Genomic DNA, 19,814 nt, shown 5'->3' with positions numbered 1-19,814 from the left:
GCAGTTCTTTAATAAAAAATGCAATCAACGATGCACATATTAGAAGAAAACAGACATAAAAATGCAAATTTACTGGATATGTGCCACAAAAATGCATTTTATATTTTTACATAGTGTATTGTGCGAAATGCACTAAAGTCCATTTAAAATGTTATGGAGATGTTTTTTTAAGAAGCAAAAAGGGGCAAAGCAACTTGGCGCTAATAGTATGACCAAAAGTTACAGATTCATCCTTCCCACTTTGGGAGGAAAGTTTGGTTGATTCAATGGAACTCACTTGAGGATACAGAATGTCTATAAGATCATCAGCTTTATAACAGAGTCATAAAGTTGCCATTCAGAATAATTTCCATTGGAACTAATAGGAATTTCCACATAAGTGGGCAGAGGGCCGCATATTTTTTTTTCAACAGCAGCAGGAATATGAAGTAAAAGTAATGTAGCTATGCCATGAACAGATCTTATATGTAAAGCATCAGATGCCCCAAGAAAAATTACTTTTTTGGGATGGTCCATGGAGAAAGTCTATCTTCGCGGTCATTAAGCATTCAAACTAACTTGATGGCATGTAATCAGTCAACTTTGGGTGGAAATGTAAAAAAACAGATCTATTTGATTTTTGTTTGTTTAAACCAGGGGTTCCCAACCAGGGGTGCGAGATGATATTCCAGGGGGTGCGAAAACTTGGGTTTTCAAAATTGTAGTGTATATGTATAATTCGTTGCCATTATTTTGAACTTTTGTAAGGGGTGTGAGAATATATCAGAAGCATTCTAGAGATGCGGGGTATAGAAAAGGTTGGGAACCCCTGGTTTAAACCAATGCTAAAATACCCAAAGAAAGTATCTTATGACATCATAAGAGTCATGATGTTATTGGGCAAATAATACAAATTGTGAAAATTGTAGCCTGTCAGGAGGGATATAAATTACATCATTTGTCAAATGATGTCACGAGGCACATGACATCACTTGCACCCTGTGCCCGTGGTGAATACACTTGGTGCCACCCACATAGAAATAGGTTCACTCACTGTTGCCAACAACCTTTCTTTATTTCTCTGTAGTATCATCAAAAAAGAAGGTTTGTATTCCTGGCAATCCACAGCTTGCAAGTCAACGACCCAAAATTAAATAATACCAGGCCCCAGAGACTTTTTTTAAAAAAAATCTTCCTCTGATATAAGTTCTACGTAAAGTTTCATAATTCGTATAATTTCTGCTCCAAGTTTGTAAATTACAACAATAATTACATTGTTGTTCAACAATGAAAATAATTACATACTTCTGTGTAACTTTATTCAAAACTATAGTATTAATTGGCTAAATCTTAACAAATAGCCTTTTCGGATAAGATACCTAGTCTGTACCTACAGCCATCAGATTGCAAGGCCCTATTTAGGATATAAAATTTAACACAGAGAAGTAAACTTCCATATAGGAGGATGAAATCAACCAACTTGGATTAACTAACTGAAATTTCCTTAAATGTTGTAAAGTTTGCTATCTGGTTAATGCTATTTTATACAAAGAAAAGGAGGCACATTTTCAACTACTGAACAAAGCTGCTCCCTCGCTCAAAGAAAAGCCTAACTAATTTGTTTTAATGCCTAAACTAATTAGTTTTGAGATGCTGAAAGAACAAGGTGCTTATATCCAAAAACATGAGGTGCAATTATGGAAGATAAAAATCAATTATCTATTAACTTATACATATATATTATAAATTAAGTCCTTTACATAAATTTTTAACATTTCAAAACATTTTTCCATATTCCCTTATTCTTGCTGAAAGAAAAAAATTCAAATACAACACAGAGCATAGAATAATAAAATTGTATTCTTCTGCTCAACTTATACACATCGAAAAATTAAATCTAAGCTGTACATTCATTTAGCCTTTAAGCATTTTGAGCTCGCTCTAATTAGCAAAACTGCATAGATACATACATATATACATTCATACATAACTACAGAGTTTTTCTTCTTTAACATTTCTAACTTCCAACTCATTATAGTAAAAAGAGGGTACTGAATAGGTTAAGCAGAAGCAGGGATTTTTTTTTTACAAAAGTCCAAAATATGATTGCTTCAGCAAGCATTGCATTCTGCTAATCCAGTATAGGGGATATAAAAATATTTAACTTGAGACTAGACCAGCTCGGCCTTGGAAATTACTTTAATAGCTCATCTGCTCTCTTTTTGGTAGTTTTCCAGTTGCAGGTATGAAACAAAAATCAAGTTTATTGACTGTAACCTGATTATAAAAGGTGATCTTCTAAGTAATAAAATTCCATTAACCCAGTGCAATCTAAATTATTAATTGCTGCTGTAATATAAACGTCTTTTAGAAGGGAAGGCCACAAAAGAAAAAAGTGGATTCTGTCCCAAACGCTCAGGAAAAAAAAATCTTAGAGTAAGGACATATATTTAATTTCATGAAGATATTATTTTAACAAAACACTTAAGAGCATTCATTTCTTCATCCTACCATTATGGCCTCATTTAACCACAATTTCTTAGAAATGAAACTTTCCAATTTCAACTCAATTTATTTACCAATAAGCAGTGGCATCTGCCAGGGAGGGGCTTCAAAAGTCGAGACGGCTCGGCCGCTGTGCTTGAAGCTCCTCCCCTTAAAAGGAGGTGGGCTTCTGTCACACAGCGGCTTCCATTTTGAGGTTTTTAAATTGCCTCCCCATCCCTCAGATTACCTGTAAGATTGCTGCTTTATTTGAATCTGGCCTGTCAACTCTAGTACTGATGCATTTATGTTTTGTTATTCCCTTTTTTAAAAGAAAAATCCAGCCAATAATATTTTCTCTTGGAGGAAAACAGACTCGTCTCGGCTAAAGGTCTCCGCTCATTTATTATCTGCACGAAAAATATGCATCCTATTTCAAAAAAAGAGTAAGCTTACTCCTCTTTTCCTCCACTCTCCCAACTCCCCATAACAAAAGGTTAGCCCGGTGGAGTGAAATGGGATGAAATGGCCGCTTCTGGGAACGACCACTTTGGTCCCGAACAAATTCTGGATCAGGCGATGCCATTCACAAGAGGGAATTTAAAAAATGCAACCTGTGCTGCATTTAGTCCCTGTAATTGCAAGTCATACATTTCATACAAATTCAGCCATTAGAAATCTCATAATTTCAGGAAACAAAAAACTATTTTTTGCAAAGATTAAAAAATATTTTCTGGCAAGAAGTTTTTTAAAAAGATACTTGATCGGCGGGATGAGTGCTAACTTTTCACTATTATCTGATGGCTTCTCCTCTTTATGGTCTCGCCCAAATACTATCCCGAAATTTGTCTTTTTTCTGCTGAGTGTGAAGATTTGCCTTTGGTAATTCTCCAACAGCTTGTGCTGAATTGTGAGAGGTTTACACTAACCTCAAGGTCAACTGCAATCAAAGCTCTCTTGGATCCCTTCATTAAAACTGGGTGGAATTGGGAAAAACTGGAAGTTTACCACTACAACTGTCAAAATATTTGCCAGGCAAAGAATACAGAGAAACAAAGGAGTAAAATTAATAAGATGGTTTAGATCTTTGAAGTCATTTTATGAAGCTATACAAGAGCTCTCCTAAATAGATTCAGGAAGGTTTTCCTCCTAACTAACTGCTCCTCTACACGGATACTCACCCTTCTCTATTTTCTGAATATCAACTATACCAAATTCTCCCTAAAACAAAAGCGAGTAGAAAACAAACTTAATTGCGTAAAACTGAACTCAAACAAGGCTTCTGTTGCCAGTAATACCTCAAGATAAAAGCACCCGCTTTCTAATTAAAAAAAAAAAACTAGATACAAGCAGTGAAAATTCAGATACCAGAATTTGTTTCAAAATCCAGTTTCAGAACTTCAGATTTAAAAGAATACTCTTGGTTTAAAAAAGTAAAACAAGAGCAGAAATTAAAATAGATTATGAAATTTGTTTCTTACCTTCTGTGCAATTGCTGGACAGGAAATTACACATTACTGTAACAATGTCAGTCTACTGCTTTAACTCTACATGGAAAAGAAAATAAATGTTAGTTTTATGGAATTTTCTACCCTATCAACCAACCACAGCTATAGGCTAAATGGATGACAGTTCAAATTACATATTCACAAACCTAGTTTTTTTTTTCTAAAGGCACAACACAGAGGAAAGTTTTAAAGGTAAAAATAAAAGGCCACGGACCTTCTTGAAATATGCATTGAGAAGCCTGCCTCAGATTTTACTGTATTTCTATTCCTTACCAGCTGCAGGGTGTGTGTGTGTGTGTGTGTGTGTGTGTGTGTGTGTGTGTGTGTGTGTGTGTGTGTGTGTGTGGGCTGTGTGGTGGCGGGGGAGTCCACTGGCCTGATTTTCACTTTTGCACCGATCTCTCATACTAATTTTGCAGCCTGAACCCAGACGGTGAGTACAAGCTGGAGAAGTCCAACTGTATAACAATCCCACATTAACAAGCTTGAGGAGAGTTCAGCTTTGCGTGCCGATCTTCAAAGGCCGTCGGGAAAAGAGCTGCAAATGACATAAGCCCCGAAAACTTAGAAGTTGTCGAGAAAACACAACAGTGCCGGGGCGGGGGGGGGAAAACTCCCCGGATCCTTTCGGCGTCGGCCAGAGGCACGCCGGGGCGGGCTTCGCGGCGGTGTCCGGCGGAGGAAGGCCTCCCTTCGCCCGGCTTCACTCACCTGGGAGCCGAGGAGGGCAGGCGCGTGGAAGCGGCGCTGCCGGAGACCTCCGGCCTTTGCTGGCGGCCGCCCGGCTTCCCGCCCGCTTGCTCTCCGCTTTGCTGCCATCTGCTGGGAAGGGAGTCCGCCCACGGGGCGCTTCTTTACGGGAGATAAATCTGAGTGACACCAATGCGGGTCGCGGCCCGCCGGCGTTTGTTTCCGTGGCCGGCCGGTCGGACGCAACTCCAGGCTCGGGTCGTACTTTTGAAATGCGGCCGAAGGGAAACAGAGGCCGGCCTCCGACTTCCCTTCGCTTCGCTTCGGCAGCTGCTCTGGGCAAACAAACAGACAGAAACCCCACAACCCAAACAAAGGCAAGGGCCGCGTTCGTGCGTCGCCCCCGCCGCCTCGCTTTCCAGCCGAAACCCGCCGGGGGTGGGAGGCGAGAGGCCAGGCCGCGCGGGGCGTCTCCCTGCCCCCGCGGTTCCCGAGACGGAGGAGCAGAATGCACGCCGGAGAGGCTCCGTGGCTGTGGAACCGGGAAAATAGGTTTATTCTAAGTAGGTTTGAGGAGGAGGAGGACCGGGGGCCGCGTGACGGCCATCCCCCCGTATCTCAGGGGTTGCCCCAAAGAAGAAGGCGAGAGAGAGAGAGTCTGTCTGCCTGTCAAGCTATTCTCCCAAGGCCCTAAAGGCAGGACAAGAAGCAACGGATGGAAACTCATCCAGGAGAGACAGAACAATTAACTAGTGGAACCACCGGCCTCCAGAAGCTGTGAATGTTCCAACAACACTGGAAGTTTTTAAGAAGAGACCGGACAGCCATTTGTCTGAAACGGCATAGGGTTTCCTTCTTGAGCAGGGGGTTGGACTAGATGACCTCCAAGGTCCCTTCCGACTCTGTCATTCTGTTAATATCTTTTTAAACGGGACAGGAGTTCACTTTTGATCAGCACCACACATGAAAGAAGTTAAAAAACAACAACAACAAGATGGCAGCCACAGAGCTCGGTAGATACTCTGTTTCTAGTGCTCATCTCGCCTCTGTTGATCCCCTCGCAGATCCGCCTGCTTTTGCTTTGGGTAAGCAAGTTCACGGTATGGTGCGCCCTGCAGGAAAAGGCACGATCCATCCCAAAGGCCCAGAGATCCTTTTAAAACGATTCCCAGCCGGCTTCCCGCAAAACTCAGACAGGTTTGTTCTTTCAAACGCAAGGGATGCTCTGACTGGGGTCTTTATTAAATCGCTGCACTGGAGGGCTGGGTTCTCTGGGCCTAGTGCCCTTCAAGTAAAAACACTGCATTTCAAAACCCATACTTTGCACAGGGGATTATAGGCTTTGCAGTCCAACACAGAGGAAAGGCAGCAGAATTTTTCAACAGGTCTGCAAAATGTTTCAGGCTACACAAATTGGTCAATATCTTTCAGACAATGAGGAAAGTCACTATTTTTATACTGAATGCAGAGTCAACGTGGGGTGAAGAATGAATGCAGAGAGAAATTTGGTTTGGGATGGCAGAGCCAGAACTAAGAACTGTGTGATTTCTAGCTCAGTGCTCTAAGCCAGGGGTAGGCAACCTTGGCTCTTTGATGACTGGTGGACTTCAGCTCCCAGAATTCCTCAGCCAGCCACGCTGAGGGGAAAGGGAGAGGTTTCCATGCTTGAGCCATGCTGGCTCAGGAATTCTGGGAGTTCAAGTCCACCAGTCATCAAAGAGGCAAGGTTGCCTGCCCCTGGATTAGTATCATAGAAAGGATCTTCTAGCACAGACCTTGCTCAAGCCAGGGATCCTCACACCGTTCTGGACCAAGGGACCTTTCCTTCAAAACCTCCAGCAGTGGAGCCTCCAGAAGCCCCGTTCTGTCCGTCTGTTTCATGGTCCTTGCAGTCGGGAAATTCTCCGTAAACCCCTCTGGCTGGGGATTCTGTGGAACTGAAGTCCACCCATCTCCAGGTTGCCGAGGCTGAGAAACGCCACCCGATGTCCCCAGCATCTCTCCTGGGACATCCCATCCCATCTCGCTTCTGGAGTCACGCCCTCTTCTCTTCACTGCCCCTCGTGGGATTTGGACCCCAGGACTCCTACCGTCTTCACGGCTTTTTCTGCATCTTTTCCAGCTCCTCAGCAGCCTTCTTGCGCTATGGCGTGTGGCCTGACCAGTGCAGCGCAGAGCCGAGAAATGCCCACAAATCCAGCCTGCCCCGAGAGCATCGTTTCAGCTCAGCACTTCCATCGGGCGAGGGTGGCGGCAGGCGGATCCCTCCCTGAGTTTGCCGTGAGTACGTTTCCCCTGCCGCCTCCCGTTATCCGGCCTGCAGTTCCCATGCCATTGCTTCCCATGCTGCCGCCCAGCTTCACTGCTATGACATCAACCACTTAAATAACGGCCCAAATAAATATTGGCATAAGCTATTAATATTGAATGCAAGCTAATGTGTCTCCCTTGGAACCCCCAGCCTTTTAGCTCCTTGATGAATCGCTGGTCAGGCCCAGCGACAGTTGACATGCCGGGTGCAAAATGAAATAAAGGTGTCTCTTTTTGCTAAAATACATGGGCTTGAATGAATCCATTAAAAAAATAATGTTACTGGAGATAAGTGGCTTTTACACTCACTTAAACATGGCACCAGGCAGAAGCATATGATAGGCTGAAAAATGGCTATTGCTGAACGATTAATATTTTAAAAATATTAATCACTGTGGTGAGAACAGGGAGAGGACCATTGCAATTAAAAAGAAAACACCTTCCATTTTCTCCAGAAGAGTGGGGGGGCTGCCGTTCCTCACGGGGTTTTACGGCTCCGTGGTGAAAAGCAGGCCAGCTCCAGCTCTGCGCTGAGTTTTCGGCAGAAGGTTTTAAGCAGGTTCTTATAAAAGTAAGGCAGGGAGATGATGCGTACGTCAGGAGGGGCTGCTGGGGTATATATAAAAAAAGTCAAGATGGCAGCAGTGACGGAGCAATGAAAGCCCATCCCAGGTTACAGACGGATACCGTTGCTTAGGTGTTGAAGAGGCACCCCAACCGGGTCAACAAGACCAAGTGGGTAGTCCTCACTGGGGCTAGAAATAGAATACAGAACCCCAGCCAACATGGGGCTGGAAAGACATTAGGTTGGAGAAGCCTAAGCCAGACCGTTTAGTTCTAATTACCAAAGCAAATCTGTACAGGGCACTTGAAGCTTTTGAGGTTATAAAAAACATTCCCTCGAATACCTGTAGAGAATAGCAGTTGTCCATGATTACTGGAGGAGATAATTGTGCCACCTTTTTAAAAAAAATGTTTAAAATCTATAACTTTCCTCTATAGCAGTGAGTGGAGGCTGTGGTCAAGAGGACTTTATTTGTCGGGTTACTTTGTGGGCTGGGAGGTCCCGGTAACCATGGTTTGTGTCCTCTCCGCCTCATGGGAAGACTCTGGCTTCGCGGTCCCACGCGGCTGGTTCAGAAATGTGGCAGATGCCTGTCCGAGAGCCGAGCATCAGTGTCATGCTGAAACTGGCCCCTGGGTTGACCGTTGTTGGATGTCCACTCTGGACGAATGAAGCTTCAGGATCCTGTCAGGTGGAGAACCAGCCCAGAGCTCCCCTCTGTCTCTGGGGAGGATGCCTCTCCTCAGCAGCTCCTGGGAAATCCACTGGGGAAAGAGTCGGGAACCGTCGGCACGTGGATACAGGGGGCCCTCGACTTACTACAGCTCATTTAGTGACCGTTCAAAGTTACAACGTCACTGAAAGAACTGAGTTACGACCATTTTTCACACGACCGCTGCAGCATCCCCATGGTCATGTGATCAAAATTCAGAGACTTGGCAACTGACTCATATTTATGGCGGCTGCACTGTCTTGGGATCACACGATCCCCTTTTGGGACCTTCTGACAGGCAAAGTCCATGGGGAAGCCAGATTCACTTAACAACCGTGCTGCTAACTTAACAACTGCAGTGATTCACTTAACAACTGTGGCAGGAAAAGTCATAACACGGGGCAAAACTCACTTAACAAATATCTCACTTAACAACAGAATGTTTGGGCTCAATTGTGCTCATAGGTCAAGGACCACCTATATATATTACCTGCCAATGGACATTTGTTGGGTTGCTGAAAATTTTGTAACTTATCTCTTTCTTCTCAAGAAATCTGGCTAGAGAGGAGACTGTGATCTTTGTTGTTGTTGTTAGTTGCGAAGTCGTGTCCGACCCATCGCGACCCTATGGACAATGTTCCTCCAGTGATCTTAGGCATCTGCTAAAAAGCCAGATGCTTGGGGACATCCAGACTGTATTTCTTGGCAAATACACTGACATTTTTTGAGGGAGGGTATGCTGAGGGCAAATTCCTCAGGATGTCATAGCTAGATAACTTTATATTGGTCAGGGTAGCAGGAGATCCAGCCATGGAGAAATGGCATTCCTAGGTACCAATGAAATAATGCAATGTTGCAGTCTGTGAAGACTGGAGGTTAAAAACTAAAACCAAAGTTTACTTAAGGGTGCTATACAAAAATGCACAGCACCCTCACAGGCAGGGGTCTACAGAGGGGAGAAACTGTGCACGATGGTGGGCACGGGGTCGCGGTTGAAGCTTAATGACCTAAATTGCCCTGTCACATCAGTGATTTCCTCATTTACAGGAAAGTAAAATGGAACTTTCTAGACCCTCACACCTTGCAAGGGAGAGAAGATAGGGAAGGCATTGGCAACGGACCCTGTGAAGATGCCAAGTTGTGATTATGAAATATTTTGATATTTCGCTACTTGTGGCAAAGAAACTCAACCCCCAACCCCCACCCCAACCTTTGAATCCAGTTCTAGGAAAGTCAGTTTCCAAAACCGAATGTGGCAACCGAGGGGTCGTGCCTGAGCAACCAGGTAGATGTGAAATTGTGCCAAAGCCCTCTGAAGTCATTCAATCCCAGGGCACTTTGACTGTGCCCACCTGGCCCCGGTCCATCCCAAATTAATTAGGCCAAACCTTCACAGCTTTGCCCCTGAACAGTTGACTCTTCCTTTCCAATCTCCAAGGCCAGATCTACGTTCCTTCCCGCCACTGTGAATGTGGGAGGGGAAGGGGTGGGCACGCTAGACCAAGGCCGTGTTCTCCCACCCAGCTAGGAGAAGGATGGAGGTGCAGTTTGGTAATGTCTGCAAGACCAGAGACTCCCACTCCCACTGGAAAGCAACAATCTGGGCAAGTCTACTGAGGTTCTTCCGGGATGTTGACAATCTGGCTTTTCTGGGCAATGCAGTGACCCCTGGGAAGTCAGTTGCTAAGGGGGAACAGGACGGTCTTCCCTTAGGGGACATTTTCTCAAAGTTCTAGACTCCACTTGTACCTTTCCTCACAGAATGTGTTTCTCAACGCTGCCAACTGGAAGATGTGTAGACTTCGATTCCCAGAATTCCCCAGCCGGCCAGTCCACACACCTTCAAGTTGCCACGGGTGAGAAACACTCATGTAATCTAAGGATGCAGTCAACCCTAGACGGAAACCCAAGGAGCCAAAATTCAAGCATTCAAGACAGCAAATGGGGGGAGATGTTGGGGGGGCGTTTAATTCAAGAAAGTTTCCAAAGGGTTTTTGGTGTGGTTAAGTCTAATTTTTTGAGAATCTGGTATTTTTTATTTTATCTTACCTTTTGCTTTGTACATTTTGTCAAATTAAAATGCAGATTTATTGCCTTTGGGCGGCAACTAATTTGGCAGTTCAAGTTTTTATATATTTGAAAGAAAGCAAACAACATCTGGCTATCTATCAATCAGCTATCTAATAAACATTATCAATCGTTGTCTGTCTGTCTGTCTCTCTGTCTGTCTGTCTCTATCTCTCTGTCCAGTGGTGGGATTCAGCCATTTGGCACCACTTTGGCAGAACCGGTAGCTAATTTTTTGTTGCCCAGGCCCAGCATGGATTTCCAGAAGCAGCATCCACACACAGAACCGGCTGTTCACATATTTGAATCCCACCACTCTCTCTGTCTCTCTCTCTCTTTTTTTCCCCCATTCACTAATTGTGTCTGATTCTCACAGACTCACTGGATGTGTCTGCAACTTCCTGGGCAAGGGATTTCAGACGTGGTACGCCATTGCCTGCTTCTTAGGACTGAGAGAAAGTGACTGGCCCAAGGTCACCTTTGTCTGAAATGTTATTGGGTCTCCTGCTTGAAGAGGGGGTTGGACTAGAAGACCTCCAAGGTCCCTTCCAGCTCTGTTCTAGTCTGATTCTGATTCAACCAAGGATTTGATGAAGTCAGTCTTGATGGAAACCAGCGCAGGTCCCTTCCAGCTCCGCCATTCTGTTACTCCTCCTTGCACTATGGAAACCAAGGTGAGGCCGTTCTGGGTTTCCTGTTCGCTTCCACTTCTGCTTTTCAAAGTCCTTCCTTGACTCTCCTTATCAAGGTTGTTTCTAAATTTCTTTAGAATGGGTTGCTAATCTATAAATGTTCTCATCTATGAGTAATGGCTAAGAAATTCAGCAAGCAGAAACTCTGAGCTGGTCTCCCTTAGAGAACTTTGAGGGTCCTGGAACTTCATCATCCAACACAAAGAAAATTGGTTCCATTTCTGCTTGGAACCGGACATACAGAACAGGAAGAACGTCTCAGCTCTGCAGAGATTCAGTTTTATCCTTACAGAACGTGGCAGATTTAAAAGCTGGCTTTATTTTTCAGTATCCTTAAAAGACCTAACATTTTCCCCCTATTCTTTTTGGCAGGCTGCTCTAGCTAGAACTTTGAGTCCAGCCAAAATAGACAATAAAACAGTCAAGAGGCAGAATGCCAAAATGCAATAGCATCTGAGTCCTAATTTCTCTTCTCCCCCACCCTCCCAACAGGATTTGCACAGGATTTGCACACTTTAAAAAAGCAATAACCCACAGGAAAATGTACGTCCTGAAATGAACTCTGCATATGTTAACGTGGTTTGTATATGATCAGCTGTGCTGATGTAAATATTTCAACAAGTTTTTTTAATTGGTGTGTTCTTTTGTTTCCTGTGCAAAAGACACATGCTCATAGTTTTTGAATGCTTTAATGATCCCCAGATTTTTAACTTAGCTCAGCGTGGAATTGTAAGAAAATGGTTTTCATATTGATTTTTTTTCTTAGATTGCTTAAGAACAAACCATGCTGGTTTATTTCTCCTCAGGGGGTAAAAATTTATAGTGGCCTTTTTTTGGAGTGGCCTTGGCACCAGGATAAAATGAAAGCCCACTTTGCAAAAATCCGCCTACTCAGTGTTTGGGTTTCCTCTAAAACACAGAGCAGCAAAAAAGAAAGCCATGATCTCATCCAGATTGATCGGGAAGGATTGGGAAGGACAGTGTCCCACAGAGAGGTCTCCCCCCCCAAAAAATAATAATAATCAAGATGTGGCATGTAAAAACAAGCAGGGCCTCAGCCACAGGTGAGCAGTGGCCCCCTTGACTTTTTTTGACTTACTGCCCCCTCCTGCTAGATACCCCAGGTTTCTAGGCCTCATGGAGAAGAGAGCTGCTTCCTTGCTTTTGCCTTGCAGATGGGTTACCAATAAGCTTTTTTATGTTCCTGCTCTCTTTTTTCCTCACTGTTGAATACTGTAGTAAGCCAGCTGTGGCTGATGGGAACTGGAATCCATTAATAGTTGGAGAGTATTAGAGATGGTCAACTTTGATATCAGGCACACGGCAACTGAGCTTTGTCCAGTCATCGAGTCTTCTCCGCTCCAAACCATTTTTCGCTCCAGCTATTTTCCTCCAGATGAAAACTCTGCAGAGGTGAGAGAGCATCACACTGATCAGTCTGGAGGGGGAAAATTGGATTTTTCCATTGCAAAACTCCTCCTCTGCTCCTCCTTCTCAGCCCCAGAAGCTTGTTTCTTTGGACAAAAGGGAGGCATCTGCTCTGACTTCAGTTTAATATATGCTGGACAAATTAGCATCGTCAACCTATGCAGTTTGTGGTTTATATTTCTTTGACAGTCGTGTTTTTCTTCCAAGTGACCTGCGTGCAACATTTTAACAGGGCCAAGACTTTTCTGTTAGCGTTGGAGCCTTCAGACTCCCTGCAAAATAATAATAGATAGCACTAATAGATAACAAATCTTCAGTGCAACAAAAACCTCTTTCAGTTAATCTGGAATGATGTTGTATTTGGCATGTCGCCCCCCACGGCTTAGGACTCTTGCGCTGGCTAAGATGAGGTGTGTATGCATCACGAGGATACTTGCAGCTCCACACTGTTCTTCTTTCTTATCTTTCTGCAGCTTCTAACATGGGTCTTCAAACCTGGCAACTAAGACTTGTGGACTTCTCTTCCTCAGGGCCGGCTGAGGAACTCTGGGAGTTGAAGTCCACGTCTTAAAGCTGCCAAGTTTGAAGACCCCTCTTCTAACAGGTATGATAAGGTTGTTCTGATGACGACTGGGACCTCTGCATGTCTTACAGCACACCTTTCAAATGAAGACATGCTTCTGATGGGAAGCCATCTTTTCCAATCAACTTTTTGGAACCAAAGTCAATGCACCAAATCCATTGAACTAATGTGGAAGCCTTCATATTCCGACCCGGATGGTTGAGTCTTCAGGCAGGATTCAACTAGCAGAACTTTTGGGTGAGGACAAAGTATCTGCTGATCTGGGCAGAAACTCCTTTGATGTCCTTCTCAGTGGAGTATAGCGAGGGTTCTTTGAATCTTGGCAAACTCTCAGAGACACTAATATTCCCACCAGAGACAAAACCAGCCTTTTTATCAGAAGGTGGTGTCCTTCTCTGCAACTCAACTCATTATAAATCTAACCAATGCCACCGTTCCCAGACAGTTCTCTCGCTTCCTGGTTGATGGAATAGGCATCATTGATGACCAAGAGGACCGCTATATTTCCTTTCCCCTTTCCCATTAATATTTGGGGTTCCGAATTCTAGGGGCTCAGGTCAGTTTATAGCCCCTGATTGGCCTTGTGAGCCCTGATGTTCGGTGGACATGACCTCCTTGTAGATATCGTGGACCTGGGTGCTACATCTCAACACGTGGAGAAGGAGTGGCACAGTGTCTACCCAGTCAGCTGTTCCCAGGCGATGATCTTTGCTTGAAGTTGTTTAAATACGTCCTGAACCGACTTGCATTCCAGGGTGAGTCAAGAGTCAGAGGTGGGAAGCAGTCCTCTCCCAGCGTCCAGGCCTGAGGTATAGGCCAAATTTTATTGGCTCTGCCTCTCTAGATGAGTCTCCTCAGTCTGCAAGGGATCAAGGCATCTCTGCCCAGTGATTGGTAGCCCGTTACCTTTTGTTCTCAGGCTTGACCTGTGAACTTCAAAGCTCAGCTTCAAGTTCCAGTCAGGAGCTTAATACTGAAGAAGCTTCCCCAACGTCTCATATCGGCAAGGAAAGCGGGCAAACTAGGTTATCTTCCCATTTCTTCCTTCTGACAGGTTTTTAATGTCTGAATCCATAGTTCTCTCCCTACACCCAAAGTTTCACAAGGCAGCGGGGAAAAAGTTTTCTCGATTTTTGGCCAGATCCTTCTCATTCAAGGGACTACGAATGGCACACTGGATTTGCAAGATCTGTAGAAATTTATCTTAGCCTCTTCTTCCACCACCCAGACAAACTGATCCTTACCAGGGAGCGCACCGCCATGGCTAAGCTTCCCCATTAATCGGGAATTAAGGGACATTGACCCGGGGTTCCCCCTTGGTAGCCTTGAGAGGCCAATTCCTTTGCTAGCAATCTGCAGAATTATCCATAGATTAATGTGCTACTTAAGACGGCTCCTTTGGGCTTCTTGTTTGGCAAAGAGACTTGTGTTATAGAAGCCAGTCTTGGTAAAGCTTATTATGTATTGTTTTCCTGTCAACTCCATTTCTTCATGACCGAAAAGAGAAAATTGGATTTACCTGAAAAGATTCTGGTCGTTCTACGGTAGAACTGACAAGTCTATCATTGCTGTGAGGCACATGATGGGCTATTGTCTTTTCATGTCCTCCAGTTATCTAAGACAGGGGTCCTCAACCTTGGCAACTTTAGGACTTGTGGACTTCAACTCCCAGAATTCCTCAGCCAGCAAAGTTGGCTGAGGAATTCTGGAAGTTGAAGTCCACAAGTCTTAAAGTTGCCAAGGTTGGAGACCCCTGATCTGAGACATCACTAACCCTCTAACCTTAGCTCTAAATATTTCATCTTGGGTTGACACACATTGATTGTTATATTATTATTATTATTATTATTATTATTATTATTATTATTATTATTATTATTGTTGTTGTTGTTGTTGTTGTTGTTGTTGTTGTTGTTGTTGTTGTTATTATTATTATTATTATTATTATTCAGCTGAAGCCGAGTTTCACTGTTCTTCTCTCGCCAAGCCAGATGAAATGTAGCAGAGGATCAGCTTTCTTTTGAACATTTTCATTTTCCTAAACTGATCAACTCCCTACAAGCCTTCAAGGGACGCCCATCAATCATCCACCTGGAGAACAACCAGCAAGAACCAGGTTGGAAACAGTGGAAATCTCAGAGGATGGGGTTCTTGAGAGACCCTGAACCCAACAGTCCTTAGACCTTCAAAGATCAGAGCCAACTGTGTGAACCAAGAAACACGCTTGGAAGGCAGGGAGGGTTGCTGGGACAAACCACATATGACCCCAGACAAAATTGGTTGTGGAGATTATTATGGAGATGATGATGATGATGATGATGATGATGATGATGATGATGATGATGATGATATGACCCCAGACAAAATTGGTTGTGGAGATTATTATGGAGATGATGATGATGATGATGATGATGATGATGATGATAATAATAATAATAATAGTAATAATAATAATAGAATAGAGCTGGAAGGGACCTTGGAGGTCTTCTAGTCCAGCCCCTTGCTCAAGCAGGAGAACCTAGGCCGTCTCAGACAGGTGAATGTCGAGTCTCTTCTTGAAAGCCTCCAGTGATGGAGCGCCCACGATTTCTGGTGGCAAAGCTGTTCCCCTGGTCGATTGTCCTCACTTATTCCTCTGTAATAAGTACTTTCATAGAACAGAACAGAAGAACAGAGTTGGAAGGGTTCTTGGAGGTCTTCTAGTCCAGCCCCCGGCTCATTTGTGTGGCAAAATATATCTCTGAATTCCTGCTCAGCGTTTGGAGAATGCAGGCAATGCTTCCCCTCGGCCTTGTACTTCTGGTGCCAGCTTCTCTTGTCTCGTCTCTCTCCTTCTGACTTTCTAGCCCACTCATGAGACTTTTCAAAAACAGTTTTCTTTTAGATAATTGAGGAGAAAAAAAGGCATAACTGAATCTTCACAGAAAATCAACGGCACATTTAGTTCCAACTTTGCTGTTAGTGAAGCATCAGGAAAAAAGGTCACAGGAAACATCAAGAAATGTAAATGACCTGTAATGAGAAACCAGGATGGAGTTGGCTGAGCGATTCCCTGTTAGATACGTTTTGGCAACGGCCCAGTTCCCCACAGAGCAAAAACCTCAAAATGTTGGAGTTGTGTTTTCAGTTCTCCAACCCATGAAGTTTAAGTGGATTTGAAATCAGGCAAAACAGTATTGGCCTGTCTCTCTTCCTCTTTATAATTCCACACAATGCCAGGAAGGATAGATTGGTGGGAAGTCAATTGGTGCCCCTCATCTGTGGTCTGGAGAGGCAGATTTTTTTAAAAAAAAAATATGAATGAAAAAGTTTTCCTTTCCAAAACTGTAGTTGGCTTTTCTCACAGATCTCTTCCATCTCAAACTGGCTGGTCCCTTAAGTGGAAATTTGTTTAAATAGCAATTCAAAAAGTTGCAGAAGTCACTGCCCAGAATCAGAAAAGCAAGAAAAGATTGTCAGGTTAAGCTCCGTTAAAAGATTTTCAAGAAGACTGAATTTAGGGCTTCTAAGTAGCAGGGCCGTGTATGTTAGAAAATCCACTAGAGGGCAGCAAAGAGAATCAGAGTATTCTGTTTTCTGCCCTCCTGTGGTCATCTGGATTGCAGTTTGGCTACCCCCCCCCCCCCAAAAAAAAGTTTGAGTTCCTTTAGAACAGGGAGTTCTGGGAGTTGAAGTCCACAGGTCATAAAGGGGCCGTAGTTGCCCACCCCTGCTTTAGAGCAGACATCCCCAACCTTTTGGGCGCCAGGGACTGGTTCCATGGAGAGAGGCTTTTCCGTGTACCGGAGGGTGTGTGTTTTTGTGGGCTGCCCGCATCCCACGGATGGGGGTCTGCTTGTCTGTGCGGACCGGTTGCTGGCAAGCTGCAGCCAAGTACTGGTCCACGGATCGGGGGTTGGGGACCCCTGCTTTAGCGCATGGGTGTCCAACCTTTTGGCTTCCCTGGGCTGCACTGAATGAAGAGGAATTGTCTTGGGTCACATATAAAATATATAATGTAGTTTAATGTATGTCAATAACAATTTTCCTTGGTTTTTTGAAATATTTTTCATTAGACCTTGTTCAGGGCCACATGCAGCCCCACAGCCCACGGGTTAGACACACCGGCTTTAGGGTTTACATATTATCGTTATAGTGAGTTGATGTTTTATTGCAAACTCCATTCCTGTTCTTTTTCAAATCAGTCGGCACTAGCTCAAACTCCTTTGATGACATCTGAAATTGCAATTTTTTTGCTCAAATGTACATCCCTCTACATTTCCTTGTGGCAAGCTCCATGTGGGCATGCCGAGACCTGCTTCCCTAGACGGGAAAGGTACTTTGCCAGCTCTACCCGGTCTATTTCTGTTTGGGTAACCCTACGTATCTGACGGGATGAATGCTCACCAAATCACTGGGCAATTGCTTCCTCCCGATCAAGCAGATCTAAAAAGTACATAAGGTAGGCAGTTTCTTTGCAGATAACTGACGGAGTGAGCAAACTGCGAACATTTTATCACAAACCTGAAGAGTTTAGCAGGGAAGAGAAAGCCAGAGGGCCTTCCAAATTACCCCATGGAACAAGCAGAGGCTCCAAAATTCTGCAGATTGGCCATAACGGAAATTAAAAAGGGGTGTGGCTTTGGTCACATGGTTGTGATTGCCAATTATGATTTATTTTACCCCTCTGGACACTTCTGATACTCCAACGGCCAATAACATTCATATTGTTTTCAAGAAGATCATTTGGAATTGGTCTCTAGAATTCACTGTGGTAGTTAAGGTTGACTTGAAGGAGATTTTGCCTTTTAGGAAAGTCAGTGGAGAAATTGGGAGATTATTCCAACTTTGAATACATTTCCAGTTCGTATTCAACCTTAGAAATGAAAACAATGTTACACAGACATTGATGTGAGTCGGAAACCGAACCCTGACCCAGCGCAGATCCCGGTGGGCACCATGGTTCTCCGTGGAGCTCCGGGAGATGAAGCGTCGGAGACGGAGCCTAGAGAGCTGTTGGAGGTCCAGCCGGTCTGAGTCTGATCAATTGCGATTAAGAACCTTCACGAGGTCTTATCTCGCAGTGATGGAGGCAGCGAAGTCTAATTACTTCGCTGCCCTCATCGCGTCCGCAGATAATCGCCCGGCCGCCCTGTTTGGGGTGACTCGCTCCCTCCTGAATCAGGAGGTGAGGGAGGAGCCCCTGCAGGGTCGTGCCGAGGAATTTAGTCAATATCTGGCGGATAAAATCGCTCAGATTCGGGCCGGCTTGGACTCCGACTGGGCAGAGTCTGACGATGGGGAATCGAGCGGTCTTGGGAACATTACTTGGGAAGAATTTGATCCTGTGACTCCGGAAGAAGTGGACAGGATCATGGGGAAGCTGAGTTCCACCACTTGTTTATTGGACCTGTGCCACTCCTGGCTGGTGTTTGCAGCTCGGGATGGGACACGAGGCTGGCTCCAGGCAGTAATAACTGCTTCTTTGAGAGAGGGGAGCTTCCCCGCCGCCTTGAAGGAGGCGGTGGTGAGGCCCCTCCTCAAGAAGCCTGCCCTGGACCCGGCCATTTTGAACAACTATCGTCCGGTCTCCAACCTTTGCTTTTTAGCGAAGGTTGTTGAGAGTGTGGTGGCTCATCAGCTTCCTCTGTTCTTGGAGGAAGCGGATTATCTGGACCCCTACCAATCGGGCTTTAGGCCCGGGTACAGCACGGAGACGGCATTGGTTGCACTGATGAATGATCTCTGGTGGGCTCGGGACAGGGGTTGGTCCTCTGTCCTAGTCCTATTAGACCTCTCAGCGGCTTTTGATACCATCGACCATGGTATCTTACTGCGGCGCCTCAGGGGGTTTGGAGTGGGTGGCACTGTTTTACAGTGGTTCTCCTCCTACCTCCTGGGTCGTTTGCAGTCGGTGTTGACAGGAGGGTAGAGGTCTGCCTCGAGGTCTCTCGTTTGTGGAGTCCCTCAGGGGTCCTCTCGCCCCTCCTGTTCAACATGTATATGAAGCCACTGGGTGAGATCATTCGTGGTTTTGGGGTGGGGTATCATCAGTACGCTGATGATACCCAGCTTTTTATTTCCACCCGAGATCAACCCAGTGATGCCCTCTCCGTGATGTCCCGTTGCCTGGAGGCGGTGAGGGTCTGGATGGGGAGGAACAGGCTTCGTCTAAATCCTGACATGACCGAGTGGCTGTGCATACCAGCATCTCGGGTTGTCCATTCTATTCCATCTTTATCTATAGGGGGTGAGGTGTTACCCCCCCCCCGTAGATAGGGCTCGCAACTTGGGTGTCCTTGATTCACAGCTCAGTTTTGAAGACCATATAGGAGCTGTGACCAGAGGGGCTTTTGCCCAGGTTCACCTGGTGCGTCAGTTGCGGCCCTACTTGGACCAAGATGCCCTACGCACAGTCACTCATGCGCTCGTGACTTCTCGGATAGACTACTGCAACGCTCTCTACATGGGGCTGCCCTTGATTACCACTCGGAGGCTCCAGCTGGTGCAGAATGCGGCCGTGCGAGTTGTGATGGGGGTCTCCCGATACTCCCATGTAACACCTCTGCTCCACGAGCTGCATTGGCTTCCAGTTGTCTTCCAGGTGAGATTCAAGGTGCTGGTGATGACCTATAAAGCCCTAAATGGCATGGGTCCGGGTTATTTACGGGAGTACCTTTTGCCGGCGTTAACTTCCCATCGTCCTGTGCGCTCCCACAGAGAGGGCCTCCTCAGGGTGCCGTCGGTCAGGGAATGTCGACTGGTGGCCCCCAGGGGGAGAGCATTCTCTGTGGGCGCGCCTGCCCTCTGGAATCAG

The 19,814-nt window shown here is 45.2% G+C and overlaps 1 protein-coding gene across 3 annotated transcripts; it reads left to right on the top strand.

The window, feature by feature from the left end:
- The first annotated feature begins 4,349 nt into the window (after window positions 1-4,349).
- LOC308669578 (uncharacterized protein) lies at window positions 4,350-10,846 on the top strand. Of its 3 annotated transcripts, XM_081330346.1 has the most exons (4): window positions 4,350-4,404; window positions 5,599-5,746; window positions 6,784-6,941; window positions 10,692-10,846. In XM_081330346.1, the coding sequence occupies exons 2-4, from the start codon at window positions 5,656-5,658 to the stop codon at window positions 10,776-10,778; spliced, it is 336 nt and encodes a 111-aa protein (XP_081186472.1). In that variant the 5' UTR covers window positions 4,350-4,404; window positions 5,599-5,655; the 3' UTR covers window positions 10,779-10,846. The 3 variants fall into 3 exon arrangements, 1 of the variants encoding a protein (XP_081186472.1); XR_014026793.1 differs by lacking the exon at window positions 4,350-4,404 and having other exon boundaries at window positions 5,725-5,858; XR_014026794.1 differs by lacking the exons at window positions 4,350-4,404; window positions 10,692-10,846 and having other exon boundaries at window positions 5,725-5,858; window positions 6,784-7,189.
- Window positions 10,847-19,814: the final 8,968 nt, after the last annotated feature.

Source organism: Vipera berus, assembly GCF_964194415.1.
Source record: "Vipera berus genome assembly, chromosome: 6".
NCBI classification, from domain to species: domain Eukaryota; kingdom Metazoa; phylum Chordata; class Lepidosauria; order Squamata; family Viperidae; genus Vipera; species Vipera berus.
Note: the sequence above shows the minus strand (reverse complement) of the source record. Positions and strands in the feature narration are given on the sequence as shown.

Excerpts from the sequence above, each read along its gene's own strand:
- LOC308669578 (XM_081330346.1), top strand. The coding sequence starts at position 5,656 with ATGGCAGCCACAGAGCTCGGTAGATACTCTGTTTCTAGTGCTCATCTC. Across the intron at positions 5,747-6,783 it reads TCCGCCTGCTTTTGCTTTGG|CTCCTCAGCAGCCTTCTTGC; the intron begins GTAAGCAAGTTC and ends CATCTTTTCCAG. Across the intron at positions 6,942-10,691 it reads GATCCCTCCCTGAGTTTGCC|ACTCACTGGATGTGTCTGCA; the intron begins GTGAGTACGTTT and ends TGATTCTCACAG.